General features: G+C 39.4%; 2 protein-coding genes and 1 long non-coding RNA gene across 9 annotated transcripts in view; 1 reads left to right on the top strand and 2 right to left on the bottom strand.

Moving 5' to 3' along the window:
• Positions 1-167: 167 nt before the first annotated feature.
• Positions 168-5,533, bottom strand: LOC107078063 (uncharacterized). The gene is made up of 4 exons (XR_001479041.2): positions 5,449-5,533; positions 4,424-4,456; positions 2,520-2,630; positions 168-818 (listed from the first exon to the last, which is right to left on the bottom strand). It is a non-coding gene; the product is annotated as an uncharacterized lncRNA (long non-coding RNA).
• Positions 5,534-5,734: 201 nt separating this feature from the next.
• bida (BH3 interacting domain death agonist) lies at positions 5,735-23,295 on the top strand. Of its 6 annotated transcripts, none has more exons than XM_015353010.2 (6): positions 5,735-5,791; positions 8,384-8,447; positions 12,283-12,560; positions 15,256-15,389; positions 19,485-19,703; positions 19,956-23,295. In XM_015353010.2, exons 3-5 carry the CDS (start codon positions 12,290-12,292, stop codon positions 19,701-19,703), a joined length of 624 nt encoding a protein of 207 aa, XP_015208496.2. In that variant the 5' UTR covers positions 5,735-5,791; positions 8,384-8,447; positions 12,283-12,289; the 3' UTR covers positions 19,956-23,295. The 6 variants fall into 6 exon arrangements, with proteins under 6 accessions (XP_015208496.2, XP_015208497.2, XP_015208498.2 ...); XM_015353011.2 differs by lacking the exon at positions 5,735-5,791 and adding an exon at positions 6,616-6,632; XM_015353012.2 differs by lacking the exons at positions 5,735-5,791; positions 8,384-8,447 and adding an exon at positions 9,081-9,179.
• The window catches only part of bcl2l13 (BCL2 like 13), a 41,330-nt gene continuing 36,382 nt past the window's right edge, over positions 22,649-27,596 (bottom strand). For both annotated transcript variants that reach the window (XM_015353080.2, XM_015353081.2), the window contains one exon: positions 22,649-27,381. In XM_015353080.2, coding sequence (XP_015208566.2) covers positions 26,494-27,381 — 888 coding nt within the window. In that variant the 3' untranslated portion in view covers positions 22,649-26,493. The remainder of the gene's footprint in view (positions 27,382-27,596) is intronic.

Here is a 27,596-nt window from a genome sequence, read left to right on the forward strand (position 1 = left end):
GTTTCAATACGATTGCTAAATTGAAATGAGCTCAGTAAACGGAGCTTGAAGAGGTTTCACTGGAATACTTGTAGCTTAACTAACCTTTATTACACCGAGCGTGTCAGTGCTTAACACGTCTGTGTCTGTGGTTGCATGGGGGTTGTTTTTAGCAGAAATCTCCCTATTCAAAGTGCTACTCGAGAGTAGATGCTCTAATATTAGGCTGTTTGCGATTGAAAGTTTTCAAGTTGAAACTCTCAGAATAGCTGAAGATAAAGTGTAGTCATCTTCTACTCCTGAACCGGATCTTTTTGTGAACTATTTTTTAATTGTGTAATAGCATACCACAAAGAGAGTACAGTAAGAACGCCTAACCCTAACACCACCAGCGGAAAAACCCTAATCCCAGTCCCCAAACCTTCCTCCTACTCCAACCTCCACCACCTAGGAAGGCAAACTGGCCCATACTCACAAATGTATATCATGAAAATTCCGTTTAAGGACTAGTATAAAAAAAAACTAGTATAAAAGGAAACGGCTAAAAGAAAGAACACTCAAAAAGTTAGAAAAAGAGGGAAAAAATAATCTATAAAAAGCTACAGGAGAATTTCTATTGCAGACTTCCAGGGGCAAAGGGTCTAGTCTCCAGCCCCATGATTCTGGACTGTGGAAAGGTCCAGAAACAAAACATCCAAAAAGGACAGGGCCAACTGACACTGGGGGAGAGTAGCTGAAGATTGCCCATGCAGAGCGATCTTCTTGGCTCCTGTGGTAGCTGTGAGGCAAAATTCTTTTTTTTTCACTTTCAGTAAGGAACCATCATGCAGTAGAAGTAGCTGTGGGAAAAAAGAGGATGTTTCTTTTAAGTAAAATAAAGTAGAACAGGACATTCCCAAACCTGATGGTAAAAAGTTCCCTCCACACCCTGAGGACATCACATTGGATTATAAAAGAAAAAAAATATGTATAATGAGAAAATTACAGATGTATTAAAAGTAGGTAGCTCGCTGGGGGGAATGTCTCAACCAGAAGTGAAAATATTTCAAGTGTTAATAAAAACTGAAAGGAGTATTGTGTGCTGGGTGGGTATACTAGTCTTGCCAATATGGATTATAATGCCATTTTAACATCCTGCATCAATGCAGACCAGTAAACAATGAGAGCTCTCTGATGACTTCCTCTGGCCATGTGCTGATTTGACTCTGCTGTGTCTAGAGAGCTAGACAGTTTGCCAAGTCCAAGTCAGTTTGGAGGATTATTCAGTGTTCTCATGAACTATCAACAAATGGGAAGCCTGTTGCTAAGGCAGACTTGGGGCATGAGGATGACAGAGATCAGTTGTGGTGAGATTGTGTGGAACTGCCCTGCTTTTGACTGTGTGAGTCAGGGGATCTTAGCACATACAAAATAACACTCCAAAAATAGCTGTATTTTAAAGTCATGCAGGTTTCCTGACTTTATTTTTTTTTAAATGTTTTAAGAAAATAAGCCAAAAAATCTCTAAAAACAGCTTAAGAAGCTTCTCCGAAATAATAGTAATATTGGTTTTAGAGAGGGTGCCTAACACCACTCCTCTTCAACACTGCTACTGCTAATGCAAACCAAATTTCACTCAACACCCCTCAATCCCCTCATTATCTCTTCAAACATACAGTAACTGCCTCAAACTAGACCCTTATACAGACAAACAAGCCAACAATTAAACCATATGAGTCTGCATCTTCCAAGCAATTAAGTTACAATACCATGCTTAACACTAGGGAAGATGTGTTCCACAAAGGTACTGCTGTGACATTCAGTGCTAATAGAAATAATTATAGCAAAGGTCTAATGTGGATGTGGTCTCAGGAGCATTTACTGTACATAAGTGATGTACAGTATGAGGGCTTCATTTGGGTATTGGTAATGATGTACATTTTTCAAACAGAATGGAATTCCTATTTTAAACTGACTACAGAAGAAACATTTGGCTGTGCATCAATGCTTACGCAGATTAAACACTGTCTGCCTTCTCCCCCAATTTGGCAGTGGTGAGAGACTGGTGTGAAGATGTATTTTTCTTATTAATATTATTTTTCTTATTATATCAATATTATTATTTTCTTATTAATAAGAAAGACAGGTGAGAACACAATGGAGCACAACACAAACAGAGAAGCAGAAGAGCAATTACAAATGGCCTTGGCCATACAGTTGAGTGCACATACATATCCTTATTGGTTTTACAGAGGGTGCAGTCTCATTGCCTGAGAGCTTGCAAGCAATTGCACATTGCGTCTTGCCTTTAGCACAAATAGCGGCAGGATGGACAACTATAGGCTGCAATCTTTGTACTTACACCTGGCCTTTATGTGCATGACAGACAAACAGACATCCTGCTCTTATACTGGTACTGTATATAGGAATAACAAATACAAGGACAATGTATAAGGACAAAGAGCACTAGAGCAAATCAGTGCTAAGTGAAGGCATTGCTGTTATCAATTATACAATCAGTGACTAATACACACCAGGTCAAACTACTGTACATTACAAACCTTTTTGAGTCGGTAGTTCTGGCAGAGCTATGATTGTTGCAGTCCTTCCATTTGACAACCTGCACTGGTATCGATCAATCAGTCACCCCAAATCTTTTTCGAGAAGCACTCCTGGGATTTTTAATGACCACAGAGGATCAGGACCTTGGTTTTACATCTCACCCAAAAGACAGTGCCTTTTTTACAGTATAGTTTCCCCATCGTTAGGCATTATCACCCACACAGTCTGCAAGGTGAGCGCTCCCTACTGGTCCCCCTAACACCTTTTCCAAGAACAACATTAGCTTTCCCAGGATGTATCCCACAAAGGTACTGGCCAGACTCACACCTGCTTAGCTTCAGTGCCTTGCCAGCCTGTCAGCTGCAGGTTGATAAGGCTGCTGGCTCAAACATGTTTTTTGCTTCCATTACTCTGCTATGTTGATATACCAGTGAAACAAGGAAAGTACTTGGTTAGTTTTCATTCCTGATAATGGGGGCTGTGGTATTTGATATTTAAAATTGGTGTCAGGATTATTTTGATTTTTACCTTAATAAAGTAAATAAAGTAATCAAGTAAAAGTTTTATTACAGTATAGTGCCTCCTACACAGAAAAAAAATAAAATTCAAGAGGGTTATACAGTTCATTATCTCTGAGTCATTGGAAGCATTTCTTATTTTCATCATGTCCTGCAGGCCTGCAGGAAAGCACACTGGTCTCTTGAGATTATTTATTACAAGGCGGGAATGTCCGAGACACCGCATGACAGATGTTCTGTAACACATACAGCTCACCCATCCTGTTTTAGCTATTTGTATACTGAAAGAGGAGGTATTAGAATTGGCAGGATTCTCTTTCCCTGGGGAATACCATTGTACCCGATACATGCCTTTGCTTGATTTTTGCACACTACAATCACACATTTTTGTTGAGTGCATATCACTGTTCCTTCTTCAGAATCCTGTCCATGAGTGCAAAATACTGAGCCTCGCAAACATCCCAATGTTGGGATGCAGGGTCGCCTCTTCAAAGAGTTTTGGTAACTTCACAGTAAATGACCATGGACATGCATGTTTTTCCTTAACAATCGTTTGTGGGCTAGTCAATGGCTCTCCACATTTTTCTCTCCATATGGCCAGAAGGTGAACCGATTACTTGGCATATCATGTTTAGCAACATATCACAACTGTTCTGGTCAACTGCAGTCCTGGAGATTTATATAGTGGTACACTGACACTGTTTAATTAGGTCAGAAGGATATTAACTGAAAATGTATTTTATCAGTTCATACACATATTGAATATATTGTTATAGATACAGATGTTAGATGCTTACCAATACATTTCATGAATTTGCCCCAAGTTGACCGATATGCAAGACTGAGGCACTGAGTCAGCTGAACTGACTCGGAAGGTACAGTAAGTCACTGGGTGATAATGTTTAGGGAAAGTTGCTTTTAAAATGTTATCCATTACAGTTACATGCGTAAGGGATTACCAATTAAAGTTAACAAGAACGTGGGCGGAAATATTTTTTTAAAACTCTTCAGTTAACAATGATCCCTGTATCATGTATAGTTACTATGTAAAGTAACATCATACCTCTTAAAAGCATGTTCCCCCGACTTCTGTTTAACTGAACAAGTATTCCCTTTCACAAGTAATTGTATTAAAAGTTTATTTCTCCAGCACCAACAGCAGCATGCCATATTTTCAAAGCTTTTGTAAAAATGTGGTTTGTTTTCTATAATCCAGTAAAATAGTAAGATGGGGAAATCCTATTTAGTCGATTTTAGTATGCCGTCTTGTCTCTTATCAGATTTGCAATTTTTGTAATGTGAAAACTCAGAAGTATGTTTTGCTCTGGAGCCAAAAGTGTTGTAAATCAACATGTCAGTGTTCGTGCCTTCTGCAATTTACTTACCTTCGACATCATGTCACTGTCTGTCACCAACACCTAAAACCGAGAAGCATGATGTCAACTCAAATGAGTCTGCTCTTATCAAGATGCCGAAGCTTAACATTTGCATATCAGACTTGCCCTGTTAGACGTTTGTTACAATTAATGCATGAAGAGACAGACATTTTATAATTTATCATTTATCAGTTCATCCATTTTTAGGAGTCTACCCCTTATATCTGATATAAATTTCAAAGATGAAACTACAAAGGCAAGTACCTGTATCTACTAGATGTCTGATGGATTTGAAGTAAAAAAAAATCTTTACTCTTTTAATTTTACCCCTCGTGTTTCACCTAAGAAACCGGTAATTTTTCAACACTGACGTCTGATAACAGTGCAACGCAAAATAAGAAAAACTCGTTCTGGCAGTAGTACATGAAGAAATAATGTCATGATTTGCTATTTAAATGTTAGGACTGTAATTAAGATTGATTTCATTGTGTAATACGGCCAAAAGTATTTTCTCTGTTTTACATCTCCGTCTTACTTTACATTGCACTGTTTAGCAGAGTGTCGTGTTGCAGCTTCACTGCGTGGTTTCTTAGGTAAAAAAAACGAGGCGTTCACAGTATCAGTCTAAGATATACATCGAAAATGCCCGTAGCCCACCACCTCCACCCCCTCATCTGTACGGTTTAAGGACCGCGGATGAGGAAGAATAAGAGTTTGACAGACTTTTTTTTTTACTACTCCCCTTTTTTCTGAATTTCCCTTCATACCATGACATCCTTTTCGTGCTTGTTTTTTTTTTATTTTCTTTTTGCAGCTGGGTTAACGTGAACGATCTGGCGTTACTTTAATAGAGGAACCTGTTTTATGTTAATACCTTGTATGTAAAAACAAAAGCTCTCGACGTGCTTCACATTACCAGAGAGCTAGATAAGAAAAGGTAAAATACGAATAAAATCCCAGATACAAAACACAACAAGTGCAAATCTAAAACATTCAAAAAGAAACATTTTCATACTGGAATTACAAATGCTTACAGAGGCAGTCCCTTGTGATACTTATGATCCCTAAATCTTGATGCATGCCCGCTATTTCTATTGTGATGACTGCAGTAATGGAAATAAGAGTACTGTACTTGGAATAGGCATGCTACATGTTAGGCCTACGTGCTGCTATTTTTAACGGTCCTGAAGAATTATTTTTACATCAACAGTATTCCTCGCATTTTCTTTGTTATTCCCATTCTTGCCCCCCTTTTAAAGGCGTGTGGTCACCCCCCCATTTTGTTTTAAAGGTTGATTAGAAACACCTGTTTAGTGTGACTTCCCCCAAATAAACTCTTCAGTACACGTAAATGCATATCAAAGCGGAGTAACGAGGGTAAGCAATAAATGTTGAAGCGGGTACAAACTTCCGCGAGTTGTAAAGCGTAAATTTCGAGTGCATTTTGACTGTGTTGTGGGAATTGAACGAAGCGTACACTAGCCCTTCTTTCTTCTTGCCCATTCCCTATTAACTTTAGTCTACGTGCCGTTTGTTACTTAACGTAAGGGGTTTAAGGATATTGGATGGTCATATTAATGGGTCCAGAGCCACACCTCAGGTGTTTAAAGAAACGCTATTCTTTGTCGAAAAACTAACCTCTTAAAAAAACATTAGGCAAGTGACAGGCCGCTTTTACTTGACAGTTTATTGGCAAGGCTGTGGTGGAAACCATGTCTCTCAGACGAAACAAACCTAGCGAGAAATAAATTCGGTCATTTCGTGTGTAATAATTATTATTATTATTATTATTATTATTTCGTGTGTAGCCTCGCAGCTGAATAGCGTAGCTAGCTAGAAAAACAGGCACTTTGAATTCAACGATAAAGTTTGTTTTAAATATCAGGGACGGCATTTAATGCTTATGTCACCTTAATAATGTCGTAGTTTTTGTGCTGTTAATGGAGTGAGTGGGAAGCTATCTCCTAATTCGCCAAGAGAGGCTACAGAAAAACAGTAGGTTCAGAGGTGTTGTAAACTCTTCTTGAAAATCGCTCTGGCGCAGTTTTTCTTCGCCGTAGCTTGCAGGCATGTTGAGTCCATTACAACCAGATTCCCATCTTTACCGGATAATAAATTGCTGTATTACACCCCACAGCTGAACGGTGACCATTTTTGCACGTTTCAGCGATTCTGTGCAGAAGCCAGACGGGTATTGCTTACCAGGCTCCAAAATAAGGTCTGACTTTCACTTCGCCCTATAGGGCATACAGGGATTTTCCTCGAACAAGGGGATTTTTGCATATAATTTTCATTTGTTTATGGATTGTGACTACAGTTAGGCCACTTCCAATAAAGTTAGAAATGAGAACCTCGTTTCTGAGAGCCTTAGGCCTCAAAGATTGTAACTAAAGCTGAGCTGTAGTACCACCTAAGAGGTGTTTTTAAAAAAGATTACTGTCATGCTGGCTGGTGTGCATGGCTGCCCTTATTTGCTTAATAGTGAGTCGCTAAATGTGTTAAGGAAGTAATTTAAATGGCTTGCCTCAAAACAACGTCTTAAATGTTGCACATCGATTTTACGGAAAAAAGTTATTGTTGGCTCAACAGGTGGCCTTACCATCCTCAGTTGTGGTAAACTAGTATTTTAATGTAAAGCCATTGAAGACCTTATAGCACAATGAAGTGTAGCTTGGCATTACAGTACACAGGGCTTAGCAGGTGGTGGGTGATTGCATTTTAGATGTGGTCTCTCCAGAGTGACTTTTTACCTGACAAAAACCTTAAGAGCACATGAAATGCCAATACCTTTAAGTTATTGATGATAAATTGTATATTGACAGTTTGATTTCTGATTAATGTAAATTGATGTGAAGAAATAGGACTGGCAAATGTTTTTTTATCAGTGGACATATTCTTCTGCTCACTGGTCCTCCTGCTTTTGCTATAATTACCTTCAAGTGTTTAAATACTTTTTTTGTGCTTTTTTTTTCATCAGTTTAATTTCTGCTTTGCAGTTGAGCCAGTGGGAATGTTTTTGAGGTTTTAAAAGGAACCTGTTTTATGCCTATGCATTGTATGTAAAAAAGTTCTAGAAGTTGTGCTTTCTCCAGTGTTTTTATGTTAATAAACACTTAAAATTAAATAAAATAGTCATTTTAAATAAAATAGTCACTTCACATTTGTTAATCATAAATGTAATGGCATTTTGATTCCTGATTAATATAAATTAAGACGTTAATTTGCACATTCTGATCAAGCAGATCAATATTGGTTATAGTGGTATAAACCCAGGTCTGGACCTTAGCTATAATACATTTTTTTAATTTCACAATTTTAGAACATACACCTGACCAGCATCATTTCATACCCCTGCTCTTAAAAACTTCCTGGCACATGTTTTGTTTAAAGAATAGTCTCATCCCACCCAATACATCCCCTTACAAGTGAAGAAGGCTCCATAGCCAAAACATGTTTTTTCAGCATGGAATAAACCTATAGCTTGTTCCTTTGCAGTCTCATCCCACTAGTCAGATTAACTGTTCCCTCAGCCAGGTACTGTAAGTAAAGCCAATAAAGAAAACCAGTTACCTTCCCTCCTCTACCTCTTCTATAAGAAGGTTTGGCTGAACTACTTAATCTACAGTAATTGTAGCTCTAGAATATATGGATTTATACAAATTAGTAAAAGGTCTGTTTTTTTATTTCCACAATCTAAGCAGGTAGAAACTGTAGGGAAACTTGCTAGTTTCTTGAAAGAAACATTCCTGCTACAATTCACTTGGTTCTGAATGAAATATAAATGACTACTAGTGCAAACATCCATATAAACACCTTAATAGATTCACACATTTACAGTGTGATGACTTAACAGGGGTTTTTATGATTGTACCTGAATTTTAGTTTGACGGTAGGCCATCCATATAAGCATTACATGCTGTGCAGTCTTATTGCCTTTGATTTGATAGTATCTTTTTCTTCTGTCCACAGCACCTGTCAGAGATCTCCGTCACTGAAGGAGACCAGAGGCCTAACCTGAGAGATCTGGGCAAAAGTAAGTTTCAGGCAAAGATAGATAGGATGAACATACTTTATTTTACAGTGCAACTTTTGTCAAATCTAAAAACTAATTCCTCAATGACGGATGAAATAAAGCAGAGTAGATAAAGTGTTCTCTTTAATACTACAAATTAACACAGGATGGCCTCCATCTGACTTGGATAATGTACAATTAATGTGTTAAGATTACGGATTTATTAGGAGAGAAACATCTCTGCCTAGCAAAACCGAGATTCACTGTACAGAACGATATTTTGATGCTTTTCGACTAAGTGTTTTTAAGTAGAAATAATGATGCTTATTAGTAACGCATAATGAAACTACCGTGCATACATAAAGGACCTATCGCTATCGAAATGATGCAGTTACAATTAGAAACTCGTACTGAACGGTGTCAAAATATTAGCGTAAAATATGGTAATGTTCGTTAGCTTTGAGCAAGTACTTAAATCTACTCGGTATAAACCACGACAGTGTTATTCTTTTCATTAGTTTGTTTGCTTCATTCCCAATACGTGCTAATTCCTACAGGAAACCCCCTGAACCCATAAACTAAAACTACTCTAGTGTTCAAAGACTCCCGGAGTGCTGACGACTCGTTCCTTCTCTCTTTTTTTTAAACAAACAGTGACTTATTGTGAGAATCGAGTGTGAATTTTGACAACTTTGACCTCATAACAAAAAAGATGTAGCGGAAGCTTGGAAATAAGGAAACATCGCAAAGGCGGTAGGCAGGGGGGTGGTGTATGTCTTTTTGTTAGAAACGCCTCCCGCCTCTGTTTAACTATAGCCCCTTGTTTCTGTCCCATACACATCTTTAGTGTTTCATAATATGTGTGTGTGAGAGAGAATAAGCTCGCATCTCTTAGGGTACGTTTCAGTGTAAATGGAATTGTGTTGCTTTCGTCCGGCTTTTGGCTCCAGTTCGTGAGTATTAACGATTTATTGTCATCGATTTACCTCGAGCTACAATTAAAACCTGGGACGGCTGCAATCCTGCCAAGCCTAAGTTTCCGTTTTGCATAAAGAAGCCGAATTTTATAGTTAAAGTATAAGATTAAAGAAACAGGAACTTTTCTCTCTTGGCGAATTGGCTGTCCCGGGGGAGCATATTCAGAGAGAAGTGCCTGTGTCCTGGAGAGGTTGTCGACGGAGTCGTTTTAAGTGAGGGCGATTCGGGTTCTTTGTTAAAAAAAAAAAAATTTAACCGGGAATGTGTTCCGGGGGCCTTGCTAAACACCGCGTTAGAGTTAAAGTAAAACATTTTAAAACGTTTGTTTCGTTATAGTTCTTTTTTGTCTTGTGAGGCTGTGAAGCAAGTACTTTATGACACGATCTGCAGTAGTTATGGTGTAATCTTGCAGTCTTGCTGCCACGATTAAGTACGTTGATGTAAATCGACGTTATTCGAAAGGTTTATAGTGTTTTCTCTTAGCGGATATGTTTATTAAAGCACAGATATTGTCAGTTTCTGAGTGACAAAACGGGCTTCTCGTTTCGATCTGCAATCCAATATTCGGTGAGACAAGACTCCACTTCAGGGCGAAATAATGTACCCTGCTGTAACCCTCTGTCGTCTTTAATCATTTCGGGGAAAACATGATATTACTACTGTAGTTTCCTAAAATCACTTTTATTTGTCCACTGTACTTATTTCCAATATATCACGTGATTCAAATTCATATCAGTCCCAAGTAGGCACTTGTTTATGTAAGTAAACATGTTGAAATTGTAAGTACATTGCTGTAAAACCAGGTGCAAAAAATACATTATTCCTCAATGTATTTTAAGACTTTAAGAATAATTTTACCACTGCTAAATTCACAGGAGCCTGGAGTAGATACAGTAGTTATTCTCTGGCATATACTGCTTTTTCTAAAAGTGTAAGTTCTTTGACATTATATATCCTCCGATAAACGGTTTTTTGACATGTATTTTAGTTAAACATTTCAAACCACATTATTTAAATGCCTGTAGACGGCATTGTGTACATGTATAATTTACATGTAATTACAATATGAATGTATTTTAAATAGTGACATAGCTATGGTAAGACAGTGAAACTTAGTTTTTTTATATTTATTATTGATGGCACGTATATGTAAAATAACTTGTAATTTTAAACACGTGTGTCTGTATTAAATATTGAAATGAGTATTAATTGAGTTATGTAAAGGTTTATTCTATGCTGAAAAGAGAAGAAAAACAACATTTTGGCTGTGGAGTCTTCTTTGGGTGTGAACTTGACCTATTTGAACTATTTAATTGAGTTAATTTCACAGGAGCTGCTACACTAGCAGTTATGTGTAATATGATTACTTATAGTGAGAAACTACATACTCATTGCTGCTGTAGCTCTGCAAGTTTTGTTCCTCCTTTATACAGTTCCAAGTAATATTACACTTAATATACTTTTACCACTGGTCATGATGCTTTCTATATTACTAGAGGCTGCTTGATTACTGGTATAAAGTAGGATTTTGCTATTTAGATTTTAGAATATCCTGGAAGTGTCATTTCTAATATTTCTTCCGCCATACAAATCATGGTACCTCATCAAGAAGTCGAGTTAATATTAAAAGCAGATGTTCTACTTCAAATACTTAGTTATGGTGTAGTATATGTTTAGTTATTAAAGTATTTTTAAATATTAAAAATAGATGTATTGGCAGAAGGTGACTAGTACTTGAATTTTAAAGTAGCAGTAGTAGTGGGTTGTGGTGTGAAATGGAGCAGCACACACACTGTCCATTCACTGTGTGCTGCTCTTAGGAGCCACAGAGCAGTCCGCACAGTCTCCTGGAGAGGGGGATAGATGTTTTAAGACTGACAGTGCATAGCTGTCTAGGAAGACCTTGTGCACTAATGTAGCTTGTAGTCAATCTACATACTCGCAAACTAAATTTTGAGTACACCTGTTTAAACTACCCTCTTGCCTACCTGTACTGGAGGATTTCATAAACTCCTGCTCATTTTCAGCTTGAGGCTTACAGCTAGGGTGTGACAGCAGGAGTTGGATTTTAGGATGCTGGTTCTGGCAAAAAACATCCAAATACTGGGACTAGAGAGTAGGACTTTGATTCCATGCATCTATTTTGTTTTATTTTATGACTGTATTTACAGGACTGTTTCCTTGTTCCCCGGTGTTCTGTGCTTGGCTTTGCATTCCCAAAATTGTGTGACAATTTATGGAGTCTTGTAGTAGTTTTAGTAGTTCTAATGGAATGCTTTTTCTATGAAAAGTGGTTCTTTCATAATGTTCCACATCAAGACATTCTACAACAGAGACTAGAAACCCTTTTCTGATGTATCACAATTGCTTTAATCAGTATTGATTTATTTTAAAAAATGAAAACGAGCCCTAACATAACCCCATTTTCCCCCTCAGTGGAGTCTACAGAGCTCTTTCGAACTCAGAACAATCGATCGTTGCTGGTTGCAGAAATCCTTTGAAATTGTTCTTTAGTAAATTATTGAACTGGGGGGGGGGGGATTGGTGAGATCAGTCATGTCGAACATGGCTGCCATTAGTTTTGATCTGGGATATTTTTCTTCTGTAATAGATCTCCTCTTAACAGATTGTTTTTGTTTTGTCATAATCTTTCCAGTTCAATCAGGGTCCGTTCAGAGACCAGTGGGTTGAAGAAGGGGGTGACTCGAGTCCTCTGTTGTAAATTTTGATATGGCAATATCTCAAAGCCCCTCACTATTAGGAGTAGGAGGCACTACTTCACCTTTGTGAAGCTGGTAATTGGCAGGAGCAATAAGTGGTTGCACAGGAGACTTCCATCTGCCTCCTCTCATTTTCAGTGTCTCTGTTCCCTTTACAGCACCACCATGGAGTATTGTGAGCTGGGGGGTGACCGCACGTCCCTGGTTCTCTTTGCCTTCCTCCAGAACCAGGAGTGTAAAAACAAGGAGCTCCAGAGGGAGCTGGAAACCCTGGGAGAGAAGATGAGGAAAAAGGATGCAAACTCGAACAGCTGCCAGTACCTCGAGGACTGCTACGCCGAAGAGGACGGGGAGCTGCAGACGGACGGACACTTCTGTTCTGATGTCCGGGAGTTTGCCAGGGAGAGGCAGTTTGACGTCCAAGGAATAATGCCAAGTACAGTATTTTCTCTGTACTACATCTGATTATTTAATCATGGTGGTTGAGAGTGGAAAGAACATTCTGGAGTTGGAAACGTGTGGTTAGTGAAACTCGCTTACAGTTGCAGAGAAATTATTCACTTGGTTTAATTGTTTTATGGACTATACATGTGTATTTCAGAAGTTTATTGTACTCTAAATAATCTTATACTTCATACGAGTTAAGAGTGGAGAGCAGAACAGCCAATTCTAATGTCTGAAATCCACTCTTGCAAAGAGTTGCAAGACAAATGTATGTTCACCCCCTGCCTAAGGCTTTTACCTAAAAAATCTGTTTAAATGCTTTTTTTAAAAACACAAAAGGTTTGTGAAACTGCTTAAATAGCAATTATCGTACATTGATTAGAGATGCCCCCTCTCTAGTTGTCCTTCTTTCTTGGGTAGAACCTTACAGAGTCTACCACTGCGCCTATGGGAAACGCAGATGTAAGAAGGCTGGATAGACCCTGGACACAATCCCAGTGTGTCGTAGAATACAGTATGCTAGTTAAAATGTTATTTCTAATAGCTGCAGCGCACAGAACTCTGTGCAGTCTCTCATCAACTTGCTACTTAAGAATATTTTTCCTTATTTCTGACTAAACAAAAAAGACTTTAAAATCCTCATGCTCACCTATAAGGCTCTGCATGGCTTGGCACCTCAATACCTGTCTGAACTATTATCGCCCTACTCCCCTCCTCGCAACCTTCGCTCTTCTAATTCTGCTCTCCTTATTGTCCCCTAAGCCTGTCTACATTGTATGGGTAACAGGGCCTTCTCCTGTTATGCCCCCAAGCTCTGGAACTCTCTCCCCAAGGATATCAGAGAGTCACCTTCTTTAAACTCCTTCAAATCCAGACTCAAAACCTTCTTTAGAAAAGCCTTTACTTAACTGGTTCCATTCTTCACCCCTCTGCTTTTCTTAGTACCACCATCCATGGTCTCCTCTGTATATTGTAATTGTGTTTTATCTTGTGTATTCTTTTTATTTATTGTCGTTGTCATTCTGTAAAGCACTTTGAGAAGCCATCTTTAAAGGCGCTATATAAAATAAAGTTTATTATTAATAATAATAATAATAATAATAATAATAATATTAAAGAAAGGGTGGCATGGTAGCACAGTGGTTAGCATTGCTGGCTTGCGATGCTGGGGCACTGGGCTCAGTTCCTGGGGCATTATTTGTGTAGAGTTTGTATGTCCTCACTGTGTTCCCATGGGTTTCCTCCCACAGTCCAAAGACATACTGCTAGTTTTATTGGCTTCTGGGAAAACTGGCCGTGGTGTGACTGTGTGTGTGTTTGTTCAATTTTCCCTGCATTGGACTGGTTTGCTGGGTTATGATCTGGTGTCTTCTGTGACCCTTTGTACACGGACAGTAAAATACTTGAAGCCCCAGATGGTTTTGTAAACTGATGAGCATCAACTGCTTTCCATTTACCTGTGTTGTGAGGACCATGATTGCATTGTTTCTGACCATTATATAAGACAGCACTGTAAAAAACATTTCTTTTTTTTTTACCCATTTATTTGACTGCTTGATTCTAATTAGAATTTTGCTCAGTAGGGATTCTCTTATTTCTCATACAGTTTCTCAATTTTTCATTTTTCTTTACTTCATATAGCATTGCAGCTAAAATAAACTTGAATTGGTAAATGCAACGCCTATTAATTTAATCGAAACCTCTATTTTGTTAAAAAAAAGAATATTATGGTAAGAAATTGTAATCCCTTTTTTATTAGTTCAAGTAGGTAGCTGCGTCAGCATGCGTAGACTACAAAAGAACAAGTAATAGGTTTATTCTGTGGTGAAAAGAGAAGAAAGAAAACGCAACGTTTCGGCTGTCACCTGAAGAGGGCTTCACAGCCGAAACCTGTTTCCTTTCTTCACTTTTCAGCATGAAATAAACCTTTACTTGTTCCTTATCCCCTTTATCATATTGGTGGTTCAATATTTTTCTTAGCTGTGAGTGTACACAGGCTTAAATTAAGGCATTGGGAAAATCATTTTTTAGTAGAGAATTATATAAATGGAAACTTGGAAGTTTTTTAACTTTTAGTATTTTAAAAAGAGAGGAGGCTTAAGGCTCCCCTTGCTTGGTTGATGGCTGATTTTATCCCAGAATCCTGTCCAGCCACTTAACATGGTTCCTCCAGAACCATGTATAAATACCTACATTAGGTTGTTTGTTTTCAGACTTTGTGTCTCCCAGTTATAGTTCCTTTGCTGGGATTCCAGTTCTGACCAAGGTGTAGTTCTTGTCCTTGCGCCCTGTGCTTCTGGGATAGGCTGTACAGTAAGGTGCTGTGAACCTATACCTAAACCCGATAGATGGAATTGTCTTTATATTAAAACTTTCTTGACCTTTCTTATACCTTTTGTCACATTTGTTAAAATTACTTCAGTCAGTATCAATTGTAAATCCTCAATGCTTTTTTTTAAAAAATCATCATTGTTCATTTAATATGATGTATTGATTGTGTAATCCTGCTTGAGGTACAGTATGTTTGAATTGCCAACAACAGAATTCAGTCAGACTGAATTGGATTTTCTAGGGGATTAGTTCCAGCAGTATTAAAAGGTGCGGTATGTTCAGGGCTGGTATATTCCTTCACTGTTGAATATGGTAAAAGAGTAGAGTGGTAACTGTTTTCTGTTCTCTTTTGGCAGTAAATGCAGCACGAGATGCTGAACTGAGGAACATCGCTGCTGGTTTGATAGAGATTGCTGACCAGCTGGAACAGAGAGTTGTTGCTCGGGCTTCCGAGAGTTTGGTCATGAAGTTAAGGAAGTCATCACAGCAGGTAAGAGGCTATAAGCATTAGAACACTTATCACGAGTTAATTTTCACTGGCCTGCAGGTAGATAGTGACTCCTGAGCCTGAAGGCACCTGGCAAATCACAGAGCAATGACAGTGAGGAATATGCCTGCTCGCCAGCTGGGGCTGATCTTCTTGTGAATCACGGGAGAACTTGTAGTGTCAAAAAATTAATGGCTGATAGGTAGGCAACCACTCCCCCCTTCCTCATTTTCCCACTGTGGAATCAAGGGTTATTGCTGAGACAGAAGACCGTTTCAAGCTGGGAGGTCATATAATAAAATATTCGAGAAAACCTTTATTTTGTAGCATGTTAGGTACTGGTTATTAGTAGTTGTCTATAATCTGTTTGTGAACATATCCTAAATTATTGAGGCCTGGAGCTCCAGAGTTATGGGTATTGCAATTGTTAGACTTTTGTTCATGAGGTGTGCCCTTGACCATGGGGGAACAGCTGGGATTTTTGAAAGCAAGTGAGAAGTATTATAAGTTATCTCATGCCGCCATTTCTTGATATAAACTGAGGTTCTGGTGTCAACATATCTGGGTAAATTGGCTTAGCTTCTCAAGAGCAAGGTGATTTGGTTGGCTACAGACTTCAGGACTCAGAGCCTACTGTCTGGAGTGAATGCAGTAAAGGGTGCTGTACTGAGTGGTGCTACAGTGCTAGATATACAAGATGTAGTTTGTTTGCCAGGCCAGATTGCAGGAGAATCGAGGAGAGAAGGTGGTGGGGGTCCTTAACCCACTTACAGGCTGCCTTAACAGATGTGTGAGTCTTAAGAAGAAAATAAAGCGAAAGATGGTGTACGTGGGTTGCCTTGGGGGCTAGACGGATGAGGTATGTGGTGGCTTTGTGTGAACGACCAGACCACACTTTCTAGCTGCAAGAAGGTGAACTGTAATAAATACAGTCGTCGTCGTCGTTACTGCTGCAGGTGGATGGGAGCCCTGAGACCTATTTAGGATGAGGAGCAGATGATTTCTGATTCTGGAGGTGGTCGGTTGTGAGCAGGTGGTTGCATCAAAGTTGGAATCAAGTTTTGGTCCATTAAGAGAACTAGAAAGGCCATGCAATCTGATGCTTTTGCTCCGAGGTGTTTAAAAACAATGGAAGCAAAAATCCTGATGTTTTCCTCTACAATCTAGCATATGATGCTTGACTGTCACAACCACACCCTCCAGAGGACGCTGTAGGCATGCGCTACAGTAAAACAGAGAGAGCCAGATGCATTGTATTGATGAAACTGGTTGGGAATCTTTGTTTCTCCAATGTGGAAATGCAAAGGCAAAGCTGTATGAAGCTTGGTGATAGGAGCTGGGCGAAGGGGAATTCCACACTGTATTTCTAGGCCTAAAATGCGTTCTAAAGGAAATACTAGTATGAATTCTCATCTTGACTTTACAGTGGAGAGATGGGAGCTTCTTTAATGGAATGCCAAGATACAGGCTTGTTTGGATTAAACTAAACCAACAAATTGAACCAAAAAAAAATCTTCAAATGTGAAAGCTAAACCCTCTGCAGATCTTCCGTGATGCAGAATGGATAAAATTAATTGCAGGTGTTTGGATGTAAGGCAATTTGCTTTGGTATATTTTTAATTGTAATAATGAATTGATTATGATCATATAATCAGTTTACCAATTTATAAGTTCTCATGTGCAAAAACAAAATTCTATTGGCAACCTAACAGTACAAGGGGAAGCAATGTATAATCTGGATGAAGCAATGACTGACATCGCCTAGAAAGATGGGCATTAATTAAAATTAATTTTAAAAAGTGGTGTAATGGAAGTAAATGTTAGCACTTCCGCATGCATCTTATCATGGCAATTAAAGGTTAGAAATAAGAAGGCCTTTTGACCCATCTGCACAGGTTGATAATTTGCAAGGAGTGGGATCTGTTTTTCAGTATTAAAGACACGACAGCAGTATAAACATCTTTCCTGTTGTAGGGGACCCTGAAAACGGGCAACAATGGGGAAAGTGTTCCTGAATTTCACCTTAAGTCTTCAGCACAGCCCCTTTGAGTAAGACGTTATTGGCCAGGAATTTCATTGTGCTCAGTTAAGCAGGTGGCTTGTTAATTAAATGTGCTAAGTATCAAACGTAACTTAATACTCCATTTTTACCTCCAATTACCCCAATTGTTATGAATTACTTACAGGATTTGTTTCACATGATTTTGCATGTAAAACCTTAGGAGCTTCAGAGGTTTTGAATCTCTTAATATAACCAATTCTCATTCTACCATAGTGCTTAAGTATCAAAGAAAACTGATTTATGTTAGGTATGCTAGAGACTGGTCTAAACCATGTCAGTGTTTGCCAAATAGAATGTTCACATTTGGAAACTTCTAACTTGGTAAGACGTTCTAGACAAACAGTCAGTGAAAGGCTCTGTTTTGGGGGACCACAATTTCTGACACCTGCCAAGATTAGTTTGCTACTGTAAGAGGGCAGTGAATCAGTAATCGTTTGTGAGATTGATAACCATTTAGGGACCCAAGGCTCACCAATGTTCATTGACACAGCAGAATGTGGTGTGAGCAACAGTCAGGTGGACCTGTGAACAGTGGAGTCAAGTCCTTTTTTGCCACGAACCAAGGTTTTGTGTGGTGGCCACCCTGATGGACCTGAGGGAAGTTGTATGGGAACCATCCGTCAGCAAGGTGACTTGAGCCAAAGGAAAGCACATTTCTTCATGGTGCTCTTGAAACAAATGAGATGAGAATGAGGCAGTTAGACTATATGTGATCTGTTTGCTAGACTTGAGCCCCATTGCTCATTTATGGGATGTGCTAGGTTTTTGTCTGACTCCAAGATGCCACACATCAGTATAAAGGCATGGGATGGAATTCCACAAGCCAGCATCTGCTGTGTGGTACAGATCTTGTCTCTTTATTTACAGCTTGTATTGCTTCCAGTGATGGCCCCAAGCTGTACTAATTCACATCACACTCCATAACACATGCAATGAGCAAGATTAATGCATCTACTGTATATCATGACTTAAAAATATCAGTGCACCAAAAATGTTCATATTAACTGTAAGTTGTTTTTTAGTGTATCAATACGGTTTAAAGACTATTTGTGACAACTACCTGATTTTTCATCTGTTTAGTAAACAACTAATTAGCAAGCAGGTGTTCCCGACCTTTAGAAACTGGTGTCCTATAAGAGTGTTTGATCTAGGTTTTTGTAGCAGTCTTGTATCATCTCCTGAGTATGCTTCAACCTGAACTGTCCTGATAAGATGCTGCAAACTTTCAGATGTCACAGAAACCCCATTACAGCACTTCTAAGATGTTGCAGTGTTGATCCGTGATGCATCTTGCATTCTTGCATGAATGACATGGATCAGCATGTCATGATTAGCATGTGGGCGAAGCGTTGGCACTGTGGCTAAGGATCTGCACCTGTGGCTGGAAGGTTGTTGGTTCAAATCCCGCAGCCGGCAGAGGAATCCTACTCCGTTGGGCCCCCTGAACAAGGCCCTAAACCCCAACTGCTCCAGGGGCGCAGTATAAATGGCTGACCCTGCCCTCTGACCCCAAGCTTCTCTCTCCCTGTCTGTGCGTCTGTGTCTCATGGAGATCAAGCTGGGGTATGCGAACAGGCGAATTCCTAATGCAAGAAATTGTACAGGGCTAATAAAGTGATGTTATGTTATAACAATGCTCACCTCTGCCTATACCCAGAGCAATACTAAGCAGCACAGACCAGTGTGATTGCTGGTCTGAGGTGATGCCTTGCAGTCATCAATGTTAATGGTGCCATACAAGATCCTGACTTGGTAACTTGAATAATGCACTGGGCTCGGAGCTGCACTACTTAATAACTTGGATGATCGTGGTTTATACATTGGAAATGTGGTGTACTGTTGAAATCCACTCATTTTCATGCTGTTCCTTATTTTGATCAGTCTGTTTGGATCTAGCATAAGACTTGAGCAAACCTTCACCAGACAGGAATACTCTCAATCTTCTGTGTCATCCAGTTACTTGTTTGCCTGTGGTGTCTGGTTGTTCCCCACTTCCTGTCAGCAATGTTAACAGGAGTGTTCCTTTGTATCTGCAGTTGTGGCTGAACCACCTGTCCTCAGAGGTACGTCAGCTGATGCAGACACGTCTGCCTGGTCTGCAGCACTTCTCCCAGGAGAGAGTCTTGCTGGCTCTCACCATGACTCTAGTGAAGAGAGTGTGTGAGCAGGCTCCTAGTTTCCTGCATGGCCTGTTCTGCACTGCAGTGGACTACATCAATTCCAGACAGCCCAATTTCATGTTCAATATGCGATAGGTAAGCATCCCTAGTGGAAGTCTGATTTAAAAAAAAGAATATTTCTCATAGGGTTTAATGTTTTTAGTCATGCCAAAGCTGTTAACTAAAAAAGAACTGGTGCAATGTTAAGAATTTAACAGACTGAATAATTGCTTTCCTTTTTCCTCTTAAAATTGTGCACTCCCAATTTGGAATGTGTCCTCCTACCTGTTTTGGGGAGGATGTGAACAAGTAAATCCCTTCTTTTTCCATCTGCTTTTTTTTTTCCAGCCATCTGCCTTTATCCATGCTGTGACCAATGCAGAGGTCTGCAGCAACACTGCAAGCTTGCAAATGCTCAACCAGCCATACAGGGGACAAGTAGTTTTATGACGATTCTCCGTTGTCCATCCAAGCCTGGTGACACTTGGCCATTTCTTTGCAAATGCTGGGGAATTCTTTGACAAAGTCCTTCCTGCACTGCCAGCACCATGACTGGAAGAGTCCCTAAAGAATCAAGCTTTCAATTAGGGTTGCTAAAATGTTATTATTCAGACCCTTTCACCCAGTGTTACTATAGACCTTTTGATTATTTTCATGGAAAGCTGGAAGATATGGTACTCTTGAAGTACCTGAGGAAAGAACTTTATTTTAAGATGGAATACAAGGGTGAGCAGAACCATAGGCCATGTTCATTTAGCAATTAGTTAATGAGAACTGCAAAATGTGTTCTTGGCTTGTAAAAACAAGGTAGTGAGCAAGCTCGTTTGATAAATCATCAAACCAAATGCTAATGAAAGTATGTAGGTAGGCCCTTGTACAACCACCTCAAATATTCCATTCCTATATACGTTATATCTGGTGGTATTTAGATAAGTTCTGATTTATTTTTCTAAGTCAGTAAAAGAATTAAATAGCTGAAAGGGCATCCGTTATCTGAAAATATGATTCATTAAAGTATCTGGTGGGTGAAGAACAATGCCGTGTGAAAAAGCTGTAAACCTGGCATATATGAAGACCTGACTTATTTTCAGTTTTACAAGACGGTTTCTGGGTTTTTCCTATTGCAATCCAGCCTTGTCCGGCCAATATCTGTATTAATTAGTCCAGGCTTATGCGATGTTTAGTTTGTAATTGCAGATGCTTAATATTAGGAATTCAGATGAAACAGATTTCATCCAGTTTCAGGAAGAACAGCAATTTCTGTTCTATTTTATTTCTAGATGTAAAAAGATGCTGATTGCTAGTTCATTATAGATGCCATTGTGCCGATCAAAAGGAATATGGCTGCTAACATACAATAGAGGCCATTATATCCATATAACCTGTTTGTTAGTTCAGTAGTGGTGATGTCCTGGCTGAGGCTGGGTTTGTACAATCTAACATCCTTAAAGTTTCCTATTAATTCAACTGCTTTTAAGGAATTTTTCACTTTCTTCAAACCGGAATATTTTTCTTCCCTCCTTGACTCTGTTTCAGCTGCCAACTTTCCACTTTTTTTTATGAGATAAAAATAGAAAGTGGAGAGGTCTGAATATGTATATATTGTAAATTATTTTCTGGCATTATTTCCTTGTTTTTAGTGCCAATGTCTTGAGAGTTCCCTTTTGAATGTTAAAGGTAATAAGCAGTGTGTGCTGGCTCAAATGTATGTCTGTATTGTAAAAACTTTCTCATGAATTTAGTTAATTCCTGTTTCTGAGCATGCATTAATAAATTGTAGCTTTAAAGACTATAATGCACAATTGTCTAAGAAGTGAATTTGTCATTTTAAATGATGCATCTGTACATGGGTCATGCACTGTTGTGAAGTACTACTCGCTAGGGTCATGAACCTTAACATCATACAGAGGTAATGACAAGTGCCTCTCATTACTGCTGACTTGAATCAATCAAAAAAGAGTTTGCTGGACATATGTCTTCCTTTCATATTGTTCAGTGTCTGCTACTCAAAGTGGTCAAACTAGCACTAATAAGAGCACTGGCTCTTGTTATTGTCTTTCCATTTGCAAGGAATTGACTGTTTTTTTGTCTGGTGATATTTAGAGTTCTGATTTTTTTGCTTAGTAAGGAGCCAGTAAAAGATTTTTACTTTTTTTGAAAGGTCATCCGTTGTGACGTTTTTCATTGTACCGTTTCGTACCTTTTAGTTATTTCCCCAAAGCTGGATACTTTGTACCTGGAATGTCCTTTGTATTTAAACCAGAGATGGACAGCTTTTTTTCCTTAGTTGTACACCTGAAGGTAAATTACTGCCAAAAGACAAAGTTAATGGAAACTAGCAGTTTTGAGAACCCTGTTCACCTGCTATCCCGGTTGGATTTGATAAAAGGTCTGTTGATCCAGACCAACTTCTGCAAGTGGGTTTCTGAACTTAAATTTGTGGCCTTTTTCTATCTTGAATGTTATCATTAAATATAGAACAATAGGTTTATTCCATGCTAAAAAAAAGATGCTGAAAAAAAGAAGAAAGAGAACACATTTCGGCCGTGGAGCCTTCTTCAGCCTTCTTCACCTGAAGAAGGTTCCACGGCCGAAACGTTGGGTTCTCTTTCTTTTTTTCAGCATGGAATAAACCTGTTACTTGTTCCTTTGCAGCCTACGCATGCTGACGCAGCTACTCACCTGAATTAAATATAGAATGTCAATATAATTGCTGGCTTGTGTATTGAGAATGTTACACAATATTGTTGTTCTCCTAATAGGACAATTAGTCTTTGTAGAGGTACCAGGTTAAGAGCCCATTCTACCTGTTTTATTACATTACATGAAAACATTTTTTTGATTGTCAGACTTTCCTCCCCCCACAAAACTTTGTAATTAACTAAATTAATTCCTGGTTAAGGCTTATTTATAGTATAACTACAGTATATGGGTAAATAGTGTATTTCTGACAATGTTCTGCTATTTCTTATTGGGGGAAAAAAGGCCTTTAAACAACACAGGCCAGAAACACGGAGATATGCAGGGGCTAACAACTCAGCAAGTTTTGAAAATATTTTTATTTAATGGTTTTAAACTGTACAGTTAGGAAACTCAGTACAAAATGTAAAGCTGGGGCTTTTACATTCATACTGTTGTCAAAAAATGTCCAATTTAAAAATAAAGGTGTGACTTGAGCAGTTTTCAAGAATCTCAAACGGGACTTGGTTCTGCATTTTAACCCATAACAATTGTAATGTGATTAAACAGCACAAATGTTTGTTACATTTCAATGGTAAAAGCCCCTTTCCTCTACATCCACACTTTGCTACCACCCAGTCTACCATACACCTGGTCATAAAATGTATTACCCCTGCATTTGATTCAGGTGTTGTGTTGAATGCCGATGAACAGTAGGGCCCACACTGAATAATTCTTTAGCTGTGTCCCTTCAACACTGTGAAAGGATTTCCACTAGCTGCTATTGAGAACTGGACTGGAGCAGAGCTGAGTGAGCCTTCTTAACTTTTCATATCTTAATTCCAAGTATAACAAAATTAAATCTTTAATGTCAAAAACCTTAAAGGTGTCTTTCAAATTACCTCACCCCCAGTCAAAAGCCACCTGTGGGCTTCTAGAAAAATACTCCCAACCATAACATAAATAATCTTCACAAAACAATTTCTGAATGCCACACGTGGCAGCTATGTAGCTATGAAAATGATTTTCATTTATTCATTTTCTATCTTTTGCTACTGATTGTCTGTGGTAGTAATGGTATTTTTCCCTAGCAGTATCAAAGCAAAAAGGTTTTTAAAAAAATCTAGTTGCTCTTCTAGTTTAAATATTGCAGAATGTGATCCATCACTACGTGGATTGCTATTCCAAGCTAAGGGAAAAAGCTGGTTTAATTTCCATAATTTAAAGTGCAAGTTAGGTTTCATTTTTGAAATGGCACTCTCTTTTGATCGAGGTTGTCTTAGCCAAAAGACACCAGCAGGTTAATGCTGAATTGTCTTTAGCTTTACCTTTTTTTTATACAAATGCATTTAGTCTAAGACAGGCACAGCTCACTACTGAATTGGATCACTTGTGTCAGGCTGAAGGTTATGCTGGCTGATGGGAAAATGTGTCGAGCAAAAAAAACCTACCGTTTCAGCAGAGTGGGAATGGAATCTTCCTTTGAGAAAACACAAAAACTCCCCAGTCAGTCACAAGCCATGCCGAAAGGAAAATTGTATTGCCGGTCTTGCGATCTTTAACCCAATTCATATTACTACAATTAGGTCTCAGCTTTCCGAAACATCTCTAAATAAAAAAGTAAACCTTTATTTGAAGAATGGATATTTACTCACACCCTAACAAAGTGCACTGTATTTCTGATGAACACTGTGATCCACACCTATTCTTGGTCTTTATTCTCAAAACACATAATAAAATAATGGCCTGTATAAGTACTTTTCAAAAGATGAGTACTGGAAAATATTAATGCTTTCAAAAGAGGGGTCTGACTCTCACAAAAGGCTGAACAGGCAAAAGACGGCAACCAGGTGTTGCTGGGGTTAAAACATTTAGTCTGAAAAGTCAGTTTGGGCTTAAAAACTGAGAACAAACCAAGTATAAGCTCACGAATAAGTGGACACCGGTGTGTTCTGAAACATACACAGTATATCTGCTAGCCTTTAAATGAGCTAATACTGGGTTCAGTGGTTCATCTGTATAGGGCAGACTTTTTCTGGTTTTGTTTGCTGCATATCAGTGAACCAAAACACCCTCTCCATTGCAAACAATCCATTGGCACAGCCTTTGATAAAAAAATAATGACAAGACAATACATTCATGTCCCTTTTGTTTGCAAATTAAGCCAGAGATGATCTGTGTTCCACTGACTTCAGTCTTTGAAAGGGGTACCCAAGTGACCCTGGCAGATAATCAGTCTTGATTGTGCTTGTTTTTAACATGAAAAGGAGCCCAGTGGGAACCCAATGAGAAAGCTACATCAGAATAATGGTGAAAAAAACAGGAAGTATTGACAAAAGAACAAACCACGTTTCCACTTCTTTCCAAAAATAACTAGATACACAAACATATATATATTTTTTTTTAACTATTCTGCAACCCTAAATCGGCAAAACCATCACCCAAATCAAAACCATAAGAGTATTTGATTTCTAACGTTCTTCAAGAGCTCATTTAAACTAGGGCTTATCCTATAGTGCCTCCATTATTACTGACAAATTCATTTTAACCGAGGGATTGGGCCTAGTCCAGTGAGAACAAGTATGACCAACACTGGCTGCAATGAGATGGGGGTGGAAAAAACTCTTCATAAAACAAGATTAGCACACAATAAATACAGATATGCATAGTTAATACTGTGGTCACTTTTATTTGACTAGGTATGTGGCCATGGAAGAATATGTGAGCAGGAATTAACTAAAAAATGCATATAATCTTGTATTTAATATTATATTGAATTATAAAATTGAATCACAAGAAGAACATACTCTCGCCTTGGACAATCATTTTCATTTACCTGGAGGCAATATAAATAGTCTCCATGTAATCACTTTTTAGTTTTGACACTCTCAAAGGGCAGCAAATCTACTTTTCTGTTGCATCATTTGTAACTGCCGGTTGGAACGTGGATAGTGGAATATATGCATCAGTCAGTTTCCACTAATACTGACAGAGTGGTATGAAATGCCACAAAGCTAATATAAAAAAAAGTGATTTAAATGGCAAAAAATACAGGGAAGTAGTTCTAAAGTGTATTTTGACAATTGCATCTGTTACACACCCACAAACTTGCATGTTCCTGTACCACTTTGAAAAATCTCTTGACTACAAAGTAATTTTTTTTATCATGGCATTTTAAATGTTAAAAAACAGTCTTTCAACTAATATAATTATTTAAAAAAAATAATAATAATTTAGTTCTCACTCACAAAAATAAAGCGGTGCTTGGGTATCACGTCAAAGGCTGTTCTCTTATACAATTAAATGCTGATGCTGATCTTGGATTTCTAGAAACTCTCATAATCCTCCCCTGGATAACTGATTTAAGTTTTCAGTGATGAAGGTACACACAAAGTGGTATATGGACAGTGGCTTGTCAGTCACATGTAAACCATTCTCAAAGTGAAGGGGAAAGAACCATTCATAGGGTGAATTTTGTAACGTTTTTTTTTTATTTCCATGTAATGATTTCTTTGATGTCTGTGATAAAATATGATGTCTGTGAAAATCAATCTGTATTCAAAATGTGGAGGCCTGTATTCAGGACCTATACCTTGACAAAGCATCTGGAGCCTTAAGAAGTTACCGAGTAACCTAGTTCTCGGGTTAAAGAAATGGCTAAACACTTTTGAAAGGGGGTGAAAGAGTTTTTTCAATATGGACTAAAAATGTATTCCCATACTCAGTGTAACAAGTCAGGTCAAGCCCAGTACCCAAAGAGAAACGGTCAAAATGCTTGGGTTTACTTTGCGTGCTAAATATCTAAAACCACAAGGTCCATTCCAGAGAGGCAACTGTGGTCCTGAGCATATACATTATATCCTAAATCTTTCTCTCTACCTCCTGTACTTTTTTTTATAGTTGTGGGTGTTCAGATTCCACTCGCACGTATAGGACAACTATATGAATAAAAGCAAATGACCATGGTGTACGATACCGAATGTTCCAGAAGACATACTTTGGAAAATGAAAATTAAAACAGCTCCACTCCAGTTTAAGTCAAAATACTACAAGAAACATATGAAAGCACTAAAAAAAAAAAAGAAAAGGGAAACCTGAACACAGCGGAAGTACATTCCCTCCTTTCCACGGTTTTCAGCAGCCTGGAAACGGCAGCCTGCAGCGAGTCACATTTGCGATTCATGAAACTCCCCACCCCCACCCTGGCCTATTTTTTTTTGTACACCAGGGCCGCGGCCACGACCACCGCCACTATTGCAACCACCGCTGCACCACCGTACAGAAACACCCGGATGTCCTCAGGCACAGAGGGGAGCGCCTCCTCCTGAGGAGGCACAGTCTCCGCCTCCGGGGGCGTCTCTCCCTTTGGAGGTACCACGGGCTCCAGGTGACACACCGGCACAGCGGCAGGGGGCTCTACCTCTGGCTCCCTCTCGACAGCAGACTTCTCCTCCCCCCCAGCAGGGGGAGCCGGCTCCGTGATGGGCTTGGCCTCTGCGGCGGGCGCAGGCGGCTTCTCTGCTTGAGCCACGGGTTGGGGCTCAGCTGCTGCAGTCTGAGACGACTCCGGTGCAGGGCTGGCAGGCCTCTCGCGCGGTGCGGGGGGGGCAGCGCGTGGCAAGGCTGGCTCCTCTGACACAGGAAGAGCAGCGCCTTCCTCGCTTGCCAGAGAGGACAGCTCTTTCAGAACCCCTTCCTGAAGCCCCGGGACCTCCAGGATCTCGGCCAAGGAAACCGCCCCCTCGTCCTCCACGATCTCCTCCTTCTCCACATGCACGATGTCCGAGTTGGAGGAGTTGTTCTCGCTGCGCTCCTCAGCCCCACCGTTGCTGTCCAGGCTCTTGATGTCTTCAGGGTCCATGGTGACCTGCGCCCAGGACTCGGGCCCAAGGGAGACTGGCAAGCTCTCGCTGTGCCAGCTCTGGCTGGCAGACAGGGAGACAGGGAGGCTCTCGGCTTGCCAAGAGCTGGTGGCCACCAGGGACTCGGGGGGGCTGAGCTGACCAGAGTTGTCACTTGTCAGGATGTAGATGTCGTTGCTGTCTTCAGCAATGATGCCTTGGTCCTCCTCCTCTTCCAGGCTGAACACAGTGCCCTGCCAGGAGGAAAAAGACAGCCACACATCAACAAACCACCCCAAATCAAAGACTGCTTACAGTGCAAGAAGATGGGTCTCAAGAGTATATATATTTCTTGATCAATTGTGCTGATCCAGGTTCTATAAAATAACTTTGTGGGACTTGAAACAGCACAACAATTTTCACTTTAAAAATAACCCCATGAATTTAAAGAAGAGTGAACCCAACAAGT

This window comes from Lepisosteus oculatus, chromosome 7, assembly GCF_040954835.1.
Source record: "Lepisosteus oculatus isolate fLepOcu1 chromosome 7, fLepOcu1.hap2, whole genome shotgun sequence".
Lineage (NCBI taxonomy): Eukaryota > Metazoa > Chordata > Actinopteri > Semionotiformes > Lepisosteidae > Lepisosteus > Lepisosteus oculatus.